Below are 24,066 nucleotides of genomic sequence, written 5' to 3'. Positions count from 1 at the left end.
TCATTTGAATTGTTCTCAACTGCACCTTCCGCTTTCTTCTGACCTTTCTTTTTTGCCCAAACACCCATCTTCCGGTCTTTTGATCATGACTCAGCGGCTACTGTATTCAATACATTTTGTCTGAGCTCTGTTGTTTTTGTTAAGCTCTGGTCCACGACTCATTTCACATGACTATTTTTCTTGTTAGTCTCTCCTCTTTGTCTTACTACTTTCATTTGTATTTAAAGACATTAGAAAGACAGCTCTTCTTTGATGAAATTTAGGTCATTTCTTATTATTTTCCTTTGATCACTTCTGTTGTTTCACATGTTGGCTTGTCCAGTACCATAGCACCTGTTACTCTTCCTGGTATCACCTATTTACTTTAGTGATTATTATATCAACTATGGTATAATCTGATAAAACCACATCACTCAACGTAAATTTGTTCTATCTTTCAATGACCTATAATGTATTTAACTTATTTAGCCATAGTAAGCTGTGAAAAAAAAAGCTTCCCTACTCAAGCCAAGCAACCAAACAAAAACCCAAACACCTCAATTGCTTACAAACATGTACCATAATTTTCTTTTCCTTTGTGTACATGTGTGAATAAATATTTTTGAAGAATGCAAAGAATATGCATTACATTTACCAAACCTTATACTTAACTTATACTGTTGGGCTCCTACAGATTCTTGGTCCTATTACTATTCTTAGAGACAATTATTTCTTTCAAAAATTTTTTTTAATGTTTTTATTTATTTTTGAGAGAGACAAAGAGAGCACAAGCAGGAGAGGGGCAAATAGAGAGAGGGAGACACAGAATCTGAAGCAGGCTACAGGCTCTGAGCTGTCAGCACAGAGCCTGACACGGGGCTCAAACTCACAAACCATGACATCATGACCTGAGCTGAAGTGGGATGCTCAACTGATGGGGCCACCCAGGCACCCAACAATGATTTCTAAGTAGGTGTGGATGGATTTATGATTTAGGATTCCCTAGTATTCAGCTTGACTCAATCTGGCCATAACCTTATAAGGCCTTGATATTCTAATTCTAAAATTTTTTCCCAATGTTTGTTTATTCTTGAGAGAGAGAGAGAAGGTGCAAGCTGGGGAGGAACAAAGAGAGGGGGAGGCAGACGATCTGAAGCAGGCTCTGCACTGATAGTGCAGAGCCCAGCATGAGGCTCGAACTCACAAACTGTGAAATCATGACCTGAGCCAGAGTCAGACACTTAACCAACTAAGCCACTCAGGCGACCCTTGCTATTCTAATTCTAAAAAGAGACAAGTGATGTTTCTTTTCCTATCATAACACGGGGATGTCACAGAGTTACAGAAGAACTTTAAACAAGATTCAATATACATAAACTCCCTGGAACAAACTTGTTCTATCAGAAACGTCAGACATGTGTATGGTGTACATGTTACAACTAGTATATTCTGTTTCACACTGGCCTATTAATAATTATTTTTATCTCTGTTTTTTCTAAATTTTCCAAGAATACCTTTCTTAATATTTATTGTAGGATTCCTTTCTCTTGAATACTGGATTGCATAACCAATTGGCCTCATAATCAAAGATTGCCATATTTCAAATTGGTCCTAAACAGAGAATTTAGTTCCATTTTTTCTTTTGAAGGGGGTTTAGGATAAGTTAAAAATGATAATAAAAACTAATAAAATAGGAAAAAATGTTAACTGCTTAAAGGGAAACAAATGATAAAAACATGGCATAAACTCTACAGCTTACTGGGAGGCAGTTACTGTAAAGAGACAGGCTTCGGGTGGTCGGCTTGGTTATCTTGGCTATTTCACTAAAACGAAAACTAGTATCACTTAGGAGACAATAGAACATAGTGGTTAAGAATGTGAGCTTGCAAATTTATACAAAGAGTTAAGAACAGTTAAGACAATTCCAAGAAATGACAAAGATCTAAAACTTACGCCACGTTAGCAATACTTATTAAAAAGCTATCTAACTAGGATAGTGTGCTATTGGCAAGAGGACAGACAAACAGACCAGTATAAAATAACAAGTCCAGGGAAGAGCTGATGTTACAGTCTCTAGTGTCCAAATGCAGTCTAGAGGCAGAAACCGTTCTTTCTTGGAAGACTTCAGTGTTTTTTCTTATGTCCCTCAACTGATTAGATAAGGCCCACTCACAGTGTGAAGGGTAACTGCTTTACTCAAAGTCCAATGATTTAAATGTTTATTTTTATTTTTTAAATTTATTTTTTTATTTTTAGAGAGAGAGAGCATGTGAACAGGAGAAAGGGGCAGAGGGAGAGTGAGAGGGAGAATCTTAAGCAGGCCCTATGCTCAGTGTGGAGCCCAACATAGGGCCCAACCCCTGGGATCATGACCTGAGTCAAAAATCTAGAGTCAGACACTGACAGAGGCACCCAGGTGACCTCTAATGATTTAAATGGTAATCACATCTTACAAGTATCTTGGCAGCAACATCTGGACTGCTGTTTGATCAAACACTGGGTTCTATGGCCTACCCAAGTTCAAACTATCACAGAGGAACTTTAAACAAGTTCCTTTGCATTAGGCAAAGATTTCTAAAATAAGACCAAAAAAATCATGAATCATTTGAAGACTGATAATTTGGACTTCAAAATTAAAGACTTTTGTCTTTTAGGGGTACCTGAGTGGGTTCAGGGACATAAAAATAAAAGTCACAGACTGAGCCTCTATCTGGCATATATAAAAATCTCTTACAACCTAGTACTTAAAATTTTTTCTTAAATATGGGCAATAGATGTGAACATCTACTTCATTACAAGAGATATGGATGACAAACAAAAACAAGAAAAATTGTTTAAGTCATCAGGGAAGTGTAAATTAAGAGGTCACAGAGATACCACTATACATCTATTAGAAACGGCTGAAAAAAACATTAACAATTCCAAGTGCCAGCAACAATGAGGAACAACTGGCAATCTTGTATCTTGCTAGTGAGAATACAAAATGGTTTGCCAGTTTCTTATAAAATTAAAACATACACCTATCATGTGACTCCAAAATGGCCTTAGTTAACCCCAGAGAAACGAAGACAACTATCCAAACAAAAACTGGAACACAAACGGTCACAGCAGCATTATTCACAAATGCCCCAAACCGGAAACAGCCCAATGTCAAACTGTAGTAGAATTCATAGAACAGCACGTGACTCTGCAGTTACGAGGGACCAACCACTGACACCTGCAATGACGTGGGTGAATTTCAAATGCGTTATGCGAAGTGAGAGAAACCAATGCAAGAGATTACATACTGTGTGATTCCATTTATGTGACAGTCTGGCAATAATACAGGGATGGAAATAAGATTGGTGGCATCAGAGTCTGGGAGCAGACATGGGGAACTCAAAGGAATAGAAATATTTCACAGGTCGATTGTGGGGCTGGTCACACGGCTATATGCATTTGTCAAAGCTCATATGACTGTACACCTATTATTAGAATTCTATGATATGTAAATTATACCTTAATCAGCCTGATTTTTAAAAATCAAAAAAGAAAGCCAAAATGAAAAAAATTTTACATTCGGGTAAAATTTAGTGGGAGAAAAAAACAGAAACAGGAATTCAAAAAGGAGAGTCTAAATCTTCAAATTGTTAACAAAGAATCTGTTCACATCTTTTAAATGCTTGCTCACATATTTTTGAAGGAAAAATGATGAGTATCAAATCACAATGATATTTAGATTCCACTGGATACATTTAAGAGTGATACAACAGTTTTATTTTTAAATGTCAGTATTTACAGTACATTGGAAGTTATATGCTTTGCAAACATTTTAAAAGTTCTGGCCATCAATCTAAAAATGCGCAAGGAAGTACATGTTTTTAAGAATTCTTTTAGAGAAATACAAAGACCACTGCCTCAAACGTTTCGTCCCAAAACTCTGCTAGAGACGGTTTACAGGTGTAAGAAGATATTGAGCCCCAAAACCTCTTGGGCAGGCAGGCAGCCTGCCTTCAGTCACAGCCACTTGTCTTTTTACCTAAATGTGCTTATAAATACTCTTATTGTCTATGAGGGCAAGAAGGTGAAAAAGATTGTAAAAGCACAGCCCTTGAGAAATTCTTCTACACGTGAACAAGTGGAAAAGTATAAGAACGCTAAACTGCAGCGTTTAGTTGAAACAGCAAATCCCTAAAAACAATGTCAATGTAGAATTATCTCTCAACGAGCTTTTATATAGCAATGAAAATGCATGAACTCCAAGGGCTACATGTATTATTGATGAGTCTCAAAAACTTAACGTTGAGTGAAAAAAATCAAGATCTTGGCTATGAACAATACAATACCATGTATATTACACTGGAAAACGTGAAAAACAAGATAACATTGTTTATGGATAAATATCTATGCAGTTGTATTAAACATGCACAAGATTGATATATACCAAAATAGAGAGTATCACAGTTCCCTCCCTAGAGGGAAAAGCTAATGGGGCACCTGGGTGACTCAGTCGGTTGGTTAATCATCCGACTTGGGCTCAGGTCATAATCTCATGGCTTGTGGGTTAGAGCCCCGCATTGGGCTCTGTGCTGACAGTTCAGAGCCTGGAGCCTGTTTCAGATTCTGTATCTCCTCTCTCTCTACCCCTCCCCTGCTTGCACTCTGTCTCTCAAAAAAAAAAAAAAAAAAAAAAAAACATAGAGGGGAAAAGGTAAGGAATCAGGGAAAGATGCATAGGGGTTTTCAACTCTACATGTACAATTTTATTTCTTTAAAAATCTGAAGTAAACATGGCAAATGTTAAGATTGGATAAAGCTAGGGAGCTGAAGCAAAAAATTACATTATATTACTATTTATACCTTTCTCTGTTTAATATATTCATAATGAACACACACAAAAAAGAAAGTATGCATTTGGTATCTTGTAATTTGGTAGGACTCCAGTTTATCATAGATTTGATAATTTATGGCAAATACACAACCCTCAGAGTCCAAAGCATTAGAAAACTTAACCAAGTGTACAGATTAAATAGAACCATTATTTATTTTTTCATTAGCTACTTTTTGAAACCCAAATCCAAGGTCAATCTGGATACCCTCGTCAAGTTCCAGGAAACCCACAGACAATCTAACATGTTTGAATGAAAAGATCACACATCACATCTAACATACATAACTTATTTTTCTGTAGTCTTTAACAAATTCATTGACTCATTCAACAAGAACCACGCCACCATGTGTTTTGTGCTAACTTGAACATCCAAGGGTAATCAAGACATTTTATAGTCACGTGTGCTAAGCAAACAATAAGCAAACAAAGACAAAATATAGTGTCAGAGATTGATAAGTGTTGTGAATGCTATAGAACCAGTAGTAGAGATTTAGTGGGGAGGAGACGAGGTAGGTGAAGTCACTTTGGACACTTTCTGTTGATGCAATGTTTAAACAGGGGACCCCAACTGCAAAGAACCGAATAGAAGGTAGCAAATGTCTCTAGACGCCCAAGCCCACATAAGCATTAACAAAACAGACAGAAGCCTTCTGAGCCCGTAGAAATACAAAGGCATTTATCATCACGCAGTGGTTTGCAAGTTGTACGATTCTTTTAAAAAAGCTGCAACCGGAAATAATTTGTTCCCTATCCATGAATATTTAAATAACTACCATACCTCAGTCATATATCAAGACTTCTGATGGGGTATTTAAGTAGAAACAATTATTATGGTATGATGCTGAAACAGAATCACACTGAAAAGAAATAATAAGGAATCCTCAAGATATTTACTGAATGACACTGGTAAAACTCAACCTTTTTTAATAACATATGTACCAACCATTTAGAAAAGACAACAGGCTGTAAATATATTCTCGGGAACAGGTGTTATGGAATAAAGCAAGCAGGCTTAGGCAGGTATCAAAAAAGCAGGTGATTCTGAGCGGTGAAATAATATTACGGTAGGACATTAAACATCTGTATCATATTTCAGCACATGTGTTAACACTCCAACTTGAAGCTATAATGTATTTTCCTGGGAATGGATATAGTAAATAGTGGATCTCTTCATTTCAGTCAGAACGGAAATAATCTAAAGTACACTTACTCCATCAGTCATGCCAGTTACCAGCTACACCCCAGATGGCCATCTAGGGGCACTTAACGCCCATTCCCTACGTCATTGTCCAACCTCCGGAGGAGACAATATGGCTGGCACAATGATGAGAATTACAAGGAGGGAAATAATATGCTGAAAATATTGCCCTGTCTTTATTCATAAACCACGGTGCAGTGATACCTGCTCTGCTTGCACTCCTAATTGCTACAGCTCAGAAGTACCAAAAGGATGTATAGAAAGACCAGTGGAACTAAATTAGTGGTCAAAGACCAAATAAGCAGTTGGTAGGGATATGGGAAAAAAAAAACCCAAACGATTCAGATCCTCTAATCCAGAAACACAAAGGTTGAGAAAAAGCTTAGGAGATCAAGAAAGGTTTGCGTATGCTAATTAGAATGATTTTCCAAACCTAAAAATTAAGAGCCATGAAGCAACACTGCAGATTAAAAGAGGTTAGATGAAGACAGTTTCTTTTAATCACAGTTTTCTGGAAATATATGAAACATCCACGAATTGGGACAACATGAAAATTAGAAAAAACACACACAACAAAATATTTGATAAGTCACAGAATCTAAAACCCAAGTTTGAATCCTGATTCAAACTCATTAGCTGTGCAACTGTGGACAAGTTTCTTAACCTCTCTGTGTCTCAGTTCCTCACCCAGGAAACGGCTGTTGTGAGGAGGAAGTGAATGAAGAACAGTACCTGCCACATGGTCAGTGCTTTAAGAACTTTAGCCGTAACTCCACGTGCAAAAAAGAGCTGATTACTATCCTGCTTATCATGATAGCCCTTGGCTGGCCTCTGGGAACTTGGATTTTCAAAGTTTCTCACCAGCCTGACCTCATAAGAGTGGATCGCTGTGCCTTAAACTATTTGTGCAACAATATGGTTTATGTCGAACACCTGCTTTCCTTCTGGGACTCTGGAATTTTGGGACGTGCCAGGTAGAAACTGTTTGCATAATCATCCTAAGAAAACTCCTGGATGCTGAGTCATGAATGAGCTTCCAAGGTTGGCAACACTTGACACATGTTGTCACAACTTGCTGCTGGGAGAATTAAGTGTGTCTGGTGTGACTTCACTGAGAGAGGACCTTTGACAGCTTGCACCTGGCTTCCCCTGGACTGCACCCCACGTGCCTTTCCCTTTGCTAATTCTGCTTTGTCTCCTTTCCCTGTAACAAACCGTAGCCATAAATAAATTATATGCTGAGTTCTTCCAGTGAATCATCAAATCTGGTGCCGGCGGCCTTGGAGACCATCAATAGTCAGACATAATTATTTGATACTTGATATAAGTATAGTTAAAAATTCAATGTTAACAAATCTTGAAGACAAGTTCAAGAAAAGTGGTTTTTAGATATAATACCTTGATGAAAACAGAAAACATCGTACTGTTTCTTCTCATAAATAATAGAAAAATTAAAAAGTTGAAAGTCAGTGCCATGTTCATCAAATTATATCACTATTTCCTGACAATATGCTTTTACATCACATGAAAATAAGTATTAGTTTATACCTTTTTTTAAAGTTTTTTAAAATTTTATTTATGGGGGGAGGGGCAGAGAGAGAGAGGGAGAAAGAGAACCCAAAGCAGGCCCCATCCTCAGGGTGGAGCCTGATGTGGGGCTCGATCTCATGAACCATGAAATCATGACCTGACACAAAATCAAGAGTTGGACACTTAACTGACTGAGCCACCCAGGTGCCCCCTAGCTTACATCTTCTAAATGATATTCAAAAGAGGAACAACAGTGGTCAGAAATACTTAGGCATATCCTTTAGATAGCAACAGAAGTTAGAACAAAACTGAAATGCCAAAATCACTGAACTAGAAATGCACTACTCATTTTATATATTTACAAATAAGCTGTTAGTCTTATATGTTTACAAATAAGCCGTTAGTCTTTTCCAACACTTAGCAAACCCAAGATTCTGACCAGTAAATCAATATCTGGAGAAGAGAATTTCCAAAGAAAAGTTTGAGAGAAACAGTATTTAATAATTTATGTGAGTTTCTGTTTTTGGATAGTCCAATCAATTCCCCCACTTAAAAATGCTGCTGTAAGAACTAAATCAAAACTACCTTAAAGGCACTGAGTTTAAAAGCCAGGCCATGTTACTGGGCTATCTCAAACCCAAAGTCTTTAGTGGGGATTCCTGAAGCGCTTCTGCCCTGAGAGTGAGGGTCCATACCTGCACTTGGGCTTTGGTCTGGTGGCTTCGCAGAAGAGACCAGCAGTAAGGATGCAGGGCTTGCCAACCATGCACTGTCTCAAAAGGATAACTTCCCCACATCAGCTCATACCCAAAGGGCTACAGGGAAGTTGCCCTGAGTAAAGAAGCAAGAGAAAAATGAAAGGAAAAATGATAAGCCATAGCTAAGAGATTTTATGGATGTTGACTGACCCTCATGCGGACTGGCACGTTGGATCTAAGCCTACCTTGAGTGCTACCGAAATTTCAATCTGCAAACTTGTTTTGACACGGTCCTGTCCTAATAATGTACGTGTACACACACACACACACATCTTAAGTAAAATATTAGCAAACTGAATCTGTGTGTAAAAAAGGTAATAGCATGACCAAATAGGGTTTATACTAAAATACAGGTATGTCATTCACCACATTAACACATTAAAATAAAAACCAATTATTATCTCAACAGATACAGAAAAGGCATGTAATAAAATTTAATGCCCATTCTTGCTAAAAAAAAAAATCTCTATGTGCTAGACTAGGTGGTAACTTCTTTAATCTGACACAGAATCTAATTATAAAACTCTATAGCTGTGATCAAATTATATGAAAAGATGTTGAAGACATTCCCTCTGAGTTTGGGAACAAGACACTATCACCGCTGGAAGTATTCATCGTAGTGCCCAAGTCAAGAAAAAGAAATTAAAGACATAAGAAATGTAAAGAAAGAAAATGGTTACTATCTTCCACTGATAGTATTCTCTTCATAAAAATACCCATAAAAATCTACCAATTTAACAAGCTTGCTAGATACACCAACATATAAAAATCAATTATATTTCTATTTGTTTTTACAAATAATCTAAAAACCATTTTCTTTTTTTTTTTAATGTTTTATTTATTTTTGATATAGAGAGAGACAGAGCATGAGAGGGGGAGGGGCAGAGAGAGAAGGAGACACAGAACCGGAAGCAGGCTCCAGGCTCTGAGCTAGCTATCAGCACAGAGCCTGATGCGGGACTCGAACCCACGAACGTGAGATCTGACCTGAGCCGAAGTCGGAGGCTTAACCGACTGAGCCACCCAGGCGCCCCTAAAAACCATTTTCAAAAGCTACCATTTGAATAGCAACAAAAACTATAAAACACGATATTACGGACTTCAGAACGGATAAGGACCTAGACTTTGTCCTCACCATGAGATAGAAATGATCATTATGTGATGTGATGTAAGTGTAGTGTAAGCTAGGGCTACTGTGGTAATCCTACTGCAAAACATAAATGTATCAAATCAGCACCCTGCATAACTTAAATTTACACAATGTTGTATGTCAATTATATCTCAACAAAATATATAGGACTAAACCTAACACAAGAAGAAGAAAAATCTATTCATAATATAGATTAGTGATTGAAAAACATAAATTCTGTACCTAAACACCTTGGCTTAGATCCTGCCTCTGCCATTTACGAGCTGTTTGATCATAGGTGAGCCAATTAACCACTATGTGCCTTGGTTTCCTGGGTAAAATATCTCCTATTACTAGGACTTACCTCATAAAGTTGTTGTGAATACTAAATACAAAATCATAGAATGAGGCCTGGTAATTAGAAAACCTTATCCAACTGAAAAATATAATGATTATGATGGTGATAGTGGTGGTATGATGGTGTAGAGAATTATAAAAATTTTTCAAAAGGCTTAAAAAATAATTAAATGGAAAGTACACCATATTCATGGATCGGAAGGCAATATCATTAAAATATTAATTCTCTAGAAATTGATCTGTAAACTCAATGAAACGTTAATTAAAATATGAACAGGTTTTTTTGGGGGGGGGCTCTTAACAAACCAGTTCTAGAATTTATATGGAAAAGCAGAAAATGGGATCTAATCAATACACTGCAGAAGAAGAAAAGTAAAAAGGGAGACTTGCCCTACTGATCTACGATTTTATGAGGACACTGCAGAATGGGCATAGGGTGACCAATGGAAGAGAACAGAAAACAGGCAGTGTGGCAGAGCTGTAGAGAAAAGAGGGCACAGTCAAAAAAAAAAAAGCTGAAAATAATGGTTATCCATGTGGAATAAGTTCCAACACACCATGCAATACTCAAAAATCAACTTCAACGTATAAAGGACTTAATTTTCAAGAGTAAAACTTTAAATTTTATGAAGAAAATGTGGATGCCTCTCTGACCTTGAAATAAGAGTCTCTTAAATAAGACATAATCACCCTACTACAAAAAAAGATTCATAAATTCAATAAAATTAATTCATGTTTCAAAAGATATCTGAAGATAGTGAAAAGAGAAGCCACCATGTGGGAGAAGATATCTTTCAAGATGGCAAAATATTTGTACTGAGAACATCTCTAAAGAGCACGGTCAAACTGATAGAAAACACAACCGAAAAATAGGTACAAACCATGGGCAGATATGTCAGAGAAGAGACGAACAAACATGAAGATGTATGTTAGATGATCCACTATTAAAGTCAAGCCCACAATGAGATACCGCACCCACGCCACTGGAAAAGATTAGGAAGTCTGATAATACCAAGTGTTGGAGAGGATGCAGGTCAACAGAGTCTTTCAGACACTGATGGGACTACACATGAATGGAATGATTTGGAAATACCATGTGGCATTATAAAACATTGGCACTATCTAAGTAAACATTTGCATGCCTTATAACCTAGGGACCCCACTCCTAAGAGAATCACTTGTCCATGGGCACGAGGAATTATGGTATAAGACTGTCCACAGAGGGAGTCCCAGGGTGGTTCAGTCAGTTGAGTGTCCAATGCTTGATTTCAGCTCAGGTCATGATCCCAGGGTCATGGGATTGAGCCCTACGTTAGGCTTTGTGCTGAGCGTGGAACCTGCCTGAGATTCTCTCTCTCCCTCCCTCTCTCTCTCTCTCTCCCTGTGCCCCTCTCCCCTGCCCACACTCTCTCTCTAAAATAAAATAAAAAATAAACACCCGTCTATACAGTACTACTAGTAATAGCAAAAACAAGCAAACCTAGGGGGAAAAGCAAAATGCCCATCAATAGAAAAATAGATAAATTATGATAAATTCATACAATGGAACACTATACACTATAAGTCTCAAAAATATAATAACTAGAGAAAAAGCAACCTGCATTTATGTAAGGTTAAAAAATAAAACAATACTGTATATTACTTAAAATAGAAAAATCTGTGTTACAAAATATAAAGGCACACACGAATGACTTTAAAAATTCAGGATAGCGACTATCCTGGGGCAGAGGAAGGGGAAAGCCGGCAGGCAGGGCGACCCGCGGGGGCTTCCACCATGTTGGAAATGGAATGTTTTGTTTCTTAAGCTGGGAGGAACATATATGCATTTTTTCTGCCTCAATTATTTTACATGTATGTGACACGCCAACATACCACATGTACAGCGACAAGAGAATGAGGAGTAGAGCTGAAAACATTATGCCCTGTCACCGTGAGGTCCCGTCAGCTCCTTTCCAGAGCCCCTGGAACAAAGTCGGAGAGAAGAGACATTGGCCATGCCTAGAGACAGACACTAAATGTGGCACTGGCTTCTACAGTTTTATTCTGAACAGGGGGAAAATCTATTAAGCCATACAATGAGAGTCAGAAAGAATAAAGCCAAGCAATCATCCAAGGAGTGGAATTACCAGTAGCAAGCCATGGAAACTTCTAGAACTTACCTTTGCCAGACTGAACCCTAAACTGGTACCTTTGATTACAAAATCTTTTTATTAATTATCTCTGAAGGAAGACTCGGGAAGTGGTCTTAGTAATGCATTTCAATGTCTTGTAAATCACTAGAAAGTTTAATTCAGTGGAAATTTTGTCATTATATTGTGACTAATATGGTCTGAAGACGCACAGAAAAGAGATGGTCTGTATTGTTTCCTGATTCCCTGGGCTGAAGCAGACACCCTGAATCATAAGCATAACAGAACAGAGTCTACAAATCTGTGCGCTTCACTTAGAAGTGTACATATTTTTTAAACTTTCATGTACTGTATTAAGTTGTTAATTTTTTAAAATTTCTCTTTAATGTTTATTTATTTTTGAGAGACAGAGCCCAAGCAGGGGAAGGGCATAGAGAGAGAGAGAATTTGAAGAATCTCCAGGCTCTGAGCTGTCAGCACAAAGCCTGACATAGGGCTTGAACCCACAAACTGTGAGATCATGACCTGAGCCGAAGTCAGATGCTCAAGTGACTGAGCCACCCAGGTGCCCCAAGTTGTTAATTTTTAAAATAAAGTTTATTTGAGAGAGAGCATGCTCTTGCACAAATAGGGGAGGGCTGGACGGAGAGGGAGAGAGAGGGAAAGATACCCAAGCAGGCTCCATGCTGTCAGCGCAGAGCCCGACGCAAAGCTTGATCTCACAAACCATGAGATCATGACCTGAGCCCAAACCAAGAGTTGGACGTTTAACTGACTGAGCCACTCAATGCCCCTAAATTGTTAATTTTTAACAGGTTCCTTCCTCGAGAAGAGAGGTAATTCAAGTGATAAACCCTTTGAGGACTGATGCCCATGCAGGTCTCAAAAATCATTTTTCCAAGTCTCGCGTCTCCAGTGAAGAGGAACAAATGAAGACTACATTAACATTACAAATCACTGACATTTAGATTAGATATTTGGTCCTTCAAACAATTTTAAGATTTGTAACCTAAGGATAAATAAGACGTTATAAGAGGTAGCTGATCACGGACTGAAATGAGAGCTACAATCTAGGAAAGCTGCTTTCCAGTGAGGGTCTACCACAGTTTCTGCACGTTCATCTGTAACAGCCCAGGAGACTCAGTCACCTGTGCCCAGCACGGACTCTGGATGTTCACTGAACTGAACTTCACTGATAACTAGAAACAAATGTGGGAAGGTGGGGGGGGGGGGCGGGGTACAAAAAAAGGATAGTACGGCCCACTGGTGTGACTTTGCGTACCGGGAGTGCTCAGAAAACCTACACTTCCTGAGGACTCTTGACACCTTTCTTTAACCTTTTGATCTCTGTTTACAAGGTTTATAACTTTAGAGAAGGTTACAAACATAGGTAATAGCAATATGATATATACAATATGATAGGATATATAATGACACAGAATATGATAAGAATGATAAAATATAGTACGAGCAGGAACTAATAACGCCCTGTGGAGAGGCACCCATGAATAGTGTGTCATGGGGCCTCTCGAGTCTCCACCCCAGTCTTCCTCTTACTCACTGCAATCCAGCCACTCTGCTTGTCTTTTGCTTTCTCTATCCTGTCGAGTTTACACCCGCTTCAGAGCCTTTTCAATGTTTTTTAACGTTTATTGATTTTTGAGAGACAGAGACAGAGCATGACGGGGTGGGGCAGAGAGAGGAGACACCCTCTGAGCTGTCAGCACAGAGCTTGACATGGGCTCAAACCCATGAAGCGCGAGATCATGGTCTGATCCGAAGTTGGACGCTTAACTGACTGAGCCACCCAGTCACCCAGAAAGAGCCTTCTCAACTGATCTTCCTGTTTCTGGGTGGTTCTTCTCCCAGTCAGCTTTTCGTCATTTATGTCTGACTCAAACATCACCCCTCAAAAGGGCCTTCCTTAGACTCGCAGTCCAGAACTACCTGCCGCCCCCTCAGCCATTCTCGCCAAGTACTGTTTTACCTTCCTCATAGCACGTTACACGTGTCTGAGGTTGACTTGTTTGCTCAGTTTCTATCTGTTGTCTTACAACTAAACTAATTTCCTTGTTTGCTTTGCCCATGGCTCTACCCCCAAGCACCCTGAAAGGGACTAGGTGCGCAGGAGGTACTAAAAAACCATTTCCTAAATGGATGAATGAATCCCTCCATCTTAAGGCTTTGAAGCATGTAACAAATGCATTCCCTGTTTTATCACATTCAAAGTCTTGAATCCTGGGTTTACTGAGAAATGGGGGAGGGGAGAAGAAAATGGACTCCTTATGACACATACTAGGGAGAGAAAAGCATGGAAATGAATGCTGTTATTTAATTTACATATTTTAATCACATTCATCTGATCCATTAAAAACTAAAAATAAATCCTTTCACTATTTTTACACTAGGCGCTAATTTAATTATATTCTGTGACTGCAGCTATTACATTACGTATTTTCTATCCAAATTACCTTGTACTGTGCTAGCGATGATATGAGCTATCTCAATATGTTGTAGGTATTCTTTAGTCTGGGAAATCGTATGGGGCAAAATGCACTATGAACATGTTACTGAATAAAATGCTTATAAATGAGATCCCTTCTCTCAGCCAGGAAAAGGAGACACAACACATTAGGTCAGTCATCAGGAGTCAGAGCCCCACGAATAGTGCTGTGTCTGTGTTATGCTGAATCTGGCGGTCCTACACACCTACCACACTTTGAGTAACTGTGTTTTACCAAATACACGTTTAAAGGAGAAAACTATCCCTTAAAAAAACAAATGTAAGAATCATTTAAACATGATTCTATTGGCACAGTTTCAGAATCTCTCGTGAGGTATTTTGTCTAACTTAAATTTAAAACTCCTCATTTTTCAAGCTGACCTGTTACAACTAATAGGTTTTAAAATGATGAACAGCTACAGAACTGTAAAAAATATTCCACTTTCATAAAACCAAAGATCATTCTGTCTGAAATGAAGTTTCATTTTTAAAACTTCGTGCATGTGGAAAAAAAAACCAATCATATACTCTTGGAAGAAATGGTCATTTTCCGTGAAAGAAAATGTTAGTGGGATTCAACGGTGGCACAGAAGTAAAACATACACTGTCAAATAAAGGCTGTTCTGCTATTTGGCAAATACAAAGCTTGTTTCCATAGAATGGGGAGGAGAGAAGGGAGGAGAGATTCCAGGTGTTTGCAAACCAAGAACACAAGGTGTTTTTTTTTTCTACTTAGCCTTGAGAAAATATTAGCATTTTGACAATCAATGTTAGCTTTGGATTACATTTCAGAAATTAGAAAGAGACAACACAGAATTAGAGTATTAGAGTGTGTAAATAATCATAATTTATTATCTACTTTTAAGACCCTTTCTATAGAAATGCAGAACTTTTTTAAAAATTTTTTAACATTTATTTATTTTTGAGAGACAGAGCATGAGCAGGGGAGGGCAGAGAGAGGGAGACAGAATCCAAAGCAGGCTCCAGGCTCCGTGAGCCGTCAGCCCAGAGCCAAATGCGGGGCTTGAACTGACGAACCGCGAGATCATGACGTGAGCCAAAGTCAGTTGCTTAACTGACTGAGCCACCCAGGCGCCCCTAGAAATGCAGAACTTTAAAATGCACTGTCATTAAAGAAGCCTTTCAAGCCACATCTGTGTGCACACAGCGGGACAAAACCTTGGGGGCTGATGGAGCTGATGGCACGGGCTTCCGACGGCATCCTTTGAGAGGGGGATTCCCAAGATCACCCTCGGGTTTGGTGGTTTGCTACTTTTTGCCACGTCCTTTGGTCAAATTAAGTCACAAAGTCAGCTAAGATTCAGACAGTGGAGAAAAACCCCACCTCTGGATGGGAGGAAAGCCAAGGCACTCTGCAAAGGAAGAAAGGAAGGCACTCTGTGCCCCCAGGGAAGGGCGGGAGGTGTGACTGCCATCTTTGCAGACAACTGACCACCACGTGAAAGCCTGTGGTCCTTTTCCAGTGAACTGGGTCTCTGAGTAATAAGGGTTGGGGGATTAATGGGAGAGCTATTAATTCAGTGAGTTACCACACAGTTACCATAAAGGCTGCTGTCCTCATACATACATGTGGGGCCTGGAAACTTGCACTTGCAGGCAGACAGCCATGTTCCGGATGTTCATGAGGGGTCTTTTTCTTTTTTTAATTTTTTTAAATGTTTTATTTATTTTTGATACAGAGAGAGACAGAGCATGAGAGAGGGAGGGGCAGAGAGAGAGAGACACAGAATCAGAAGCAGGCTCCAGGCCCTGAGCTTATCAGCACAGGGCCTGACATGGGGCTCGAACCCACGAACGTGAGATGATGACCTGAGCCAAAGTCGGAGACTTAACCGACTGAGCCACCCAGGCGCCCCTCATGAGGGGTCTTAAGCAACCACCGGGAGAGAGGCAGAGCAAGCCAGGTGCACATGCTCAGTGCACAATGAGATAAAGAGCTCCCATCACAAGCACTGAGAAGAGGGGACAGTCGCTGAGGAGTGGATGCATCAGGACACGTAACAGAGGAGGGAAGCCAACCTCCCCGTCAGGGCTCACAGAGCAGGGTGCAGAGGAGGGGACATCCCAGAAAGGAGTCATGTGCATGATGAGTGAAGGTAATGGCTCATCAGGGGAGAAGTTAGAAGAACCTGAGTTGGGGCGGAGAGGGCCCTGACACTACACCAGGGGCATGGGAAGAGGGGCTGACAGCAGAAAGACACTGCCCGAGCAAAGGGACCAGTGGGTGAACGAATGTAGAGCCAGGGCAGAAAAGGAAAAGAATCAATGCCGACTGCACGAGTGAGCTGGGAAAATGCTGGCATCACTGACAGAAACAGAAAGAAAGAACTGACGTGAGGACAAGGATAATGGCTCTCCCTTTTTAAATACGATGAACGGAAGGTGACAACAAGCAACTTAGAACACTGCCACCTGTTTATTACCCGTGTGACTTTGGGAACATTATCTAACCTCTCTAAGCCCAGTTTTCTTATCTGTGAAATAGGAATGAGAATATTGGTATGCACCTCACTGGGTCATCGGGAGGAGTGAACGGAATGATGGCAATGGCCGGCACTCAAACTGACAGGTGCTTTGGCCATCATCCAGCTGAGTATTTGACACGCAGCCCAGTAGCGGGTTTTTTTGCCATGTGAACTTACGGTTACCTGATACACCTCCTACCAGGTTATTGTTTTTTCCCCCAGTACAACTGAGGTAACTTAAAACATTCTCTTCTAATGGCAGTCCTTGTACATTTTCCGTAGCTTTTGAGTCTGAGCAATTTATAACCCAGAGGCGGCTCCAATTCTATGACAAATTTATCACTGCAAACCATTAAAACTAGTATGTCAGCTGACCCACCTGGATTAGATGTGAACGTCTGATGGCTACGGTTTTTCGTAAGAAGCATAACCCAGTAGGTTTTAATGGGGCTTCTTGACACCAAAAAAAAAAAAAAAAAAAAAAGGGGAGGGGGAATAGGATTTAATAATAATTTGCAACATGCTAAGGATCCCTTTGAGATTTGTGTTTTCAGTTTGGCTCTGTTTGCTTGGGATATAAGAAAATAAGATTAAATAAGGAGTATAAGATTCTATAGTATATAAGCAGACCTGAGCAATGAGGAAACAGAGAAAGTAAATCCCAAGGAAACCTGAGAACTTAACATTGTAATTACTGGTAATGCTGGGCAGTGAAACACATATTTATCATGTACATAGTAGGTGCCTAATAAACATTCGTTAAATAATGCTGACATTGATGACTGATGACACAACACAGATGAGTGAATGATTTACATTTTTTCCTTTCTTGCCAAAGACATTAGAATCACCATTTTCTTTAAAGAGAAAGCCAACAAAATGTATGAAAACAGAGAATCAAGGAATTTAAAGCTAGAAGGGGAGGAAACCCAAGTATAGGAAGGCTAACGGACGTGCCTGAGTCAGCTCCCCATAACACGTGCGCTGAGCCTGAGCAAGGGACTGACAGCCATGCACACCCCACGACCCCACCACAGAGCAGACAGGGGGACGGAAACTCAAGCCAGTCACTTTTGTGATTTGTGTGAAGGTCTAACAAAAGGTTGAGAGTAGATGGATTCTGAGAAACATGGACTTCAATTATTTCAGCCATAAACGTTTCCCATTACGATGTTTAAACAGCTCATGACCGTCTAAAATATAGAATTTTTTTTTTTTTTGGCCATTAACGCAGCCACATTTTACAGTTTTGCAGTATGAGGTTTTTGAGATTTGTATCAAAAGGTTTTATGACCAAATTGTCAGAAATCAGGGAATTTTATAAAAAGGATGTACAATTCAGCTCAAGTGTTTTCATATATCCACAGCCGTAGGTCTATGAAAAGGGTGATAGCCATAGATTACATAGCTCTACTTTTGACTGTGAAAATTTATATGCTGTCCAGATCTTTATTCCATTGAAATTGAACTGGAAAAAGCCCTTAAATAAAATGATTCCTTCAAAAATCTGTAAACTGTAGTAGACCTGATTGATAAAGAGACTCAAAATCCCTTTCAAGGGGGCACATGGGGAGAGATATAAAAGGGAAAGACAGAAAGGTCCCCCCGCGCATGACGGATGTGCTTATTTGTGCTTCCAGTCTGGGGTCGGGCTGTCTGGGGCAAAGCCAATTTCTGGCAGCTCATGTGATCTTCACCAAGTCACTCAGCAGCCCTGCCGCCTTAGCGTCCTCATCTGTGAAATGGGGGTAATGACAGTGCTGCTGTGAGGAGCAAAGGAGTTACAGACACGCAAATCATCTGGAACAGGGATTTGGCACCGGATGTGTGTTCACCACCTTATCACCTCCTCACGGCCCCTGCCTCCCTCGTCTTGCTCTGCCCCCCTCTCTCCTCCTTCATCCACTAGCGGTCTATGCTGTTCTTTCTCTCTCTCTCTCTCTCTCTGGATGCCTTTCCTCCCAGGGTTTTTCAGATCCCAACTCGGCTGCTAAATTAGGGGCCTGCCCTGGCTGGAATTAAATCTTCTCACCTTTTTGGGCTCCTAGAGTAGGTACCATTTTCCACCTTACCTCACAGTCACTGTGTGAGAGACCGTCCCCGTCTGATGTGCTCCGTAGATCACAAGGTGCCCGCCTTAGTGCCTTTCACATGGAACTCCCCCATAAGCATTTGTGGAATAAATCAATAGAGCGTTGTCATCTCCTCTCTGATCAACTAGTGGCTGTTACTATCACTCTTACGAAGCAAGAAAGGCTGGTCCTAGGAGGCTCAGACTATAAAGCTGAGACAAACATCATCAGGACTGGCTTTTGGAATAAAGCACCATTTATGAAATGCAAAGATGATTTAGTTTCGCGAAAATGCAGAGAATCTCTGGAACAAAATCAATACAGAATAAAATCTCTGATTTGAAATGACGCCAACTTGGTCAGTACTCCTGACTGGGCAGGGCAAAGTATTACTGTCATCTCTCCATTATCCATAGTGAGGAGGAGGAGGAGGAGGCCTTTCAGGATTAATATCCATTTGGCTGTGGCAAATCATTCCTGAACTCAAAAACCTTTTATGTTCTCCTGTCTCTTGATCTACAATAGCTGGACACCTTCACTAAAACATTAATTAACAGTGGGTGCCTACTCGGGGCCAGGCACGGTCTCCTGATGTCTTCACTCATACAATCCCCCAAACAGCTCTGTGATGTATGTTCTCTCATACGTGCATTTTACAGATGAGGTGACTGAGACACAGGGAAGTACAGTAACTTTCCCAAAGTCTACTGGCTGGTTCAGTTCATCTCATTTCAACTCCTCTTCTCAGTTTTATTGTCCTACATGGGCCTGTAATGGAAACGAGTGTGGAACGGCTAGTGAAACAAGAGGCTACAGGAATTCTCTCAGGTCAAGTCTGACCTGGTCTGGCTGGCCAGGAAAGGTCAAGTGTGTGAACTGCAATGAATTTCAGGAGTCAAAGCTCAAGTTAGATCCAAGTTGGCCTCCCCATTCCCAGGGATCCAAGCTGTCAGCAAAGTAATGGACTCTCTGGGCCATGATAATCTTCTAGAGGATGTCCCAGATGACTTACTTGTTTTTGCCCAAGCGCGGCCAGAAGCTTATGAGAAGGCAATGTTCTGGCTTTCAAGAAAGGAAGCTAGAAAAGAGGTTAGAGTTTAGGGCAAGTCTTTGGGCTAATCAGGAACATGCAAGAAGCTGGACATGCTGAGCAGGACATGCAAGTGGGGTTAAGGAGGGGAGGAATGTGGGAAGGGGGTCCCTGGGCTCAAGTCAGACAAGCTACTTCTTGCCACATTTGAATCCATTCTCCACACTGCAAGCCACAAATCTGATCATGTCACTTCTCTACTTTTTCAATGATTTTCCATCATCCTCAGGATAAAGTCCAAACTGCCTGAAATGTACAAGCCCTCCATGATTTGTCCCGTGCCTACCTTTCCAGTCCTGTCACTGTTATGCTTCTGGCCCCAGCCACCCGCCCAGACAAAATGAAAGCAGGTGGATTCAATAGCAGACCAGCTGTACGGAGGAACCCTTGGTTGCTAGAATTGTGTACTTTCCTGCTGACTTTTGCAGATGCACGCTGCTAGGACACTCTCTCCCTCTCTGCCGATTTCCATCCTTCTCTCTCACATTGGCCATCCCTCCCTCTGAAGCCAGCCTCATGTCTGCTCCTCAGCCCCCATTAGGCATCCTTCATGTACGTTCCCATAATGCTTTGCAATCATCTTTCGGCATTAACCCTCTTGGATACCAACTACCTCTCTCATCTGCTGGACTACAGGCACCTGGAGGGCAGGGCAGTGTTGGTCTGGTTTCTTTTCATATACTCCCAGTGTCTGCAAGGCAGTAGATGATAATGCATATTTACTTTCAAGACGGAAAAAGATATAAGCCTGAGGACAGAAGTGCACAGGACAGAGACACTTCCTAAAGGGACCGGGGGCAAGGAGAAGACAGGAATCACGTTGCACATTAAGTACAAGGTGAGGACTACACACACAATCAGACGTCCAGGGAGGATCTGGAAAACATCACCAAGTATCCACAGAGGGTCCAAACTTTAGACACCAATTTGAAAGCTATACACACCGGGTCCAATGCTGTCACCCCACCCAGCACAGTACCAGCGTTCCGGGATACCGTCAGACGTTTACTTTTTGTTTATGTGGTACGTGTGAAATTGTATGTCCTTGTGTTTGTGCATCTCTTCAGGCTTCCTTTTCTACAAACTGCCTGTTTAGGGTGGTGGGGTGTGGTGTATAGCATGCTGCTGCTTCTTCATTTTCTTTTTTACATTAAATCGTAGTAGTTCTTTACCCAAAAAAAAAAAAAAAAATATATATATATATATATATATATGTATATATAGGTGTCTTCTGAGGACCCATGTCACTTTGAGTGTTGAGAGCTTCACCTTCACATGGGAGACATGAGAGTCTGACTTCCAGAGTTTTTGTCATGTGGGGAGAAGCAGGAAGAACACCAGGGCAGGGAGAACACGGGATTCAAAAGAATCTCTTTTTTCGGAACTGACATGAGCCCACTGGCTGGAGGACAGAAAACACCAAAGGGCAAAAGAAAGAGAACGGGAGACGTTGTGGTATAGTGTTCGGATGTGGCAAAGGGGAGACCACAAAGGCCGTTTTGTTTGTTCGTTTGTTTTTTTAAGATTTTTTTTACACATTTATTTATTTTTGAGACAGAGAGAGAGAGCATGAGTGGGGGAGGAGCAGAGAGGGAAGGAAACACGGAATCTGAAGCAGGCTCCAGGCTCTGAGCTGTCAGCACAGAGCCCAACACAGGGCTCAAACCCATGAACTGTGAGATCATGGCCTGAGCTGAAGTCGGACACATAACCGACTGAGCCACCCAGCAGCCCTGTATTTTGTTCTTACCATTAACAAAAGTGCACTACTTCCTATGCTATGAATCAGCCTTGTGAGAGAAAAGACCGATGAATCTAAGGCTACTCGTTTTCTGATCGCTTAGAGCAAACAACTTTCAGCAATACTATGAAGCCAGCCAGCAAAATACATAGAAATGAGGTCCAAGGAATCGAAACATGAAAATTTGGAGAGAAAAAGATCTGCACAAAGCAAAACAGACCAAATACAAGGCTAACCAAACAAAAGCTAAATCAAATAAATAGGCATTGCCGTGTGCCCTGGAGGACTGCCAAGGAGAGTGAATTTCAACAAAGAACGCGTCTGCCACTCGTTCGGCAAACTTCAATTCCAGAAGGGCTGACATAGGGCTGCGTCCACTGCAAAGCAACACGGGAGCTTTCGGGTGGAAAGGCGGCAGATCAGAGGCTATTTCAGGTTCTGCAGACAAACACTAGAATCTTCGCCTAGCAAGACAGGAGTGGGTAACCCACTCCCTCCCCTCCGCCCCAACACAGCCCTTTGTAAGAAACAAGTCCAGTGACAGAAACTCGCAGCATTTACAATGGATGGCCCAACTTGCAGATAAAGAGCCCACTGTCAATATCTCTTGGCCAAAATCCTAGGAGACAAAGTGTTGAGATGAAAGGAGTCCATACAACCCAAGTAACAGCACTGGCAATCACCTGCGAACTTGGACCCTAAAGACAAAGTCCGGGGCTTTGGGGATGAAATCAAGGGAGTCTCATTCCACGTGTTAGCACTCAGCCCTGGCCTGGCATAGTTAGAGCAGTGAGAGCAGTAATCTTACCATAATAACTATCACCACTACCACCACCACTATCCCTGTCAGAGCACTCGGATTGTGCCAGGCAAGGAGCGAGGCGCTCTGCATGAATTAATCCTCCCAACAACCCATTATTATCTTAATGTAGAGCTGTTCACTCTACAGTTAAAGGAACCAAGGTAAATTGAGATATTTCTGAAAGGTTTCCCCGCCAACAAGTGAAGGAACAGTTATTCCAAACATACTCTCTTAACCCAGAGACTTGGCCAGAAGCTCCATGAAAGAAGGCAGATAATCAAATATTTACTATCTGTTGGCATGGTATGTACTATGAACTACGTTAGGTGAAACTGGGGCAAAACAAATGAGAAAGACTAACTAGAATTCCTTTTACTTACTCTGTAGGAAAAAAATCTTGAACTTCATTAGCCTTTAAAGAAAAAAGCTTTCCTGCTCTTTAAAAAAAAAAATCTACCGTAATCTATCCAGCAAATGTTCGGGTTGTTCAAACTCATAAGGAGACTAACAAAACAAAAGCAGAGGTGATTATACACAGCTCAAGGGCTGGTTTTGGTGGGCATTACCCATAATGCAGACTTACTTGGTTCCGAGCGCTGGGAGGCCCGAGAGTCTGAAGCTCCTTACAGACTTCCTGAGCATAGCATTGCTTTTTGCTCAGATTTTCTCTATTGCTCTCTTGATTGGAATTTCTGTACATTAATATGTGCTTTTTTTTTTTCTCCTACATGACCTATTTTCCAATGGGACTGAGGGGGAAATCACAAATGCATATTTAAAGCTACAAGGATATTTAAATTCTCCCTATTTTTGTCATACATTTTTAGTACTTTCTACTTGAGATGAAAGATAAAAACTTGCGTGCATGATTAATTGTAATGATGAAAGAACGCGAGGCAGTTGCTTAAGAAACGAGAACAACAAAGGAATAAACTACTGCGGGCATCACCAGGACTGGAATGACACTGCTCTGTGTACTTGATTTCCATGGCAACTAGCAATGGGAAGATGAATGTTTCATAGTCACTCTGCTCTGCAGTACACGTCTATAAATCAAACTTGCATAAAGAGCACAAGATTTCTGCTGTGGGCTGTACTCGGAGCTGGTTCATTTTCCTGTTACTGTATAAGTATGGAAAAGAAGCACAAAACAATGAGGTCATTTTTAGTGGGGAACAAACTCAGAAATTACTAATACACCTGCAGCAGGGGGTGTCATTCATCTAGCAAGAGACGAGGAGCTGGTGAGGCAGGCGGCTTCTGCAGGGGTAGCAGACACAGGCACTTGTTTGCTCTGAGAACTGTGTGTTAGGATGTGCCTCCCCGTCCCTCCCCTCCCCCTGCTCTGAAATGTATGTCGGAGCGTCTTAATTAGCTGTCTTAGATACAAAGTTTTCTCTCTGATAACTGGGCAGAAATGAT

The 24,066-nt window shown here is 40.8% G+C and overlaps 1 protein-coding gene across 8 annotated transcripts in view; it reads right to left on the bottom strand.

Moving 5' to 3' along the window:
• The window catches only part of EFCAB11 (EF-hand calcium binding domain 11), a 150,228-nt gene that overhangs the window by 81,794 nt on the left and 44,368 nt on the right, over positions 1-24,066 (bottom strand). Inside the window, exon 6 of one of the 8 annotated variants that reach the window (XM_029950375.1) lies at positions 11,694-11,782. The exons of 6 other annotated variants lie outside the window; for them this stretch is intronic. In XM_029950375.1, the coding sequence (XP_029806235.1) occupies positions 11,737-11,782 (46 nt within the window). In that variant the 3' untranslated portion in view covers positions 11,694-11,736. Of the gene's footprint in view, positions 1-8,250; positions 8,409-11,693; positions 11,783-24,066 lie in introns of those variants that run through there. One more of the 8 variants, XM_029950376.1, reaches the window with a different exon arrangement.

The sequence above is a fragment of the Suricata suricatta genome, chromosome 9 (assembly GCF_006229205.1).
Source record: "Suricata suricatta isolate VVHF042 chromosome 9, meerkat_22Aug2017_6uvM2_HiC, whole genome shotgun sequence".
NCBI lineage: Eukaryota > Metazoa > Chordata > Mammalia > Carnivora > Herpestidae > Suricata > Suricata suricatta.
Note: the sequence above shows the minus strand (reverse complement) of the source record. Positions and strands in the feature narration are given on the sequence as shown.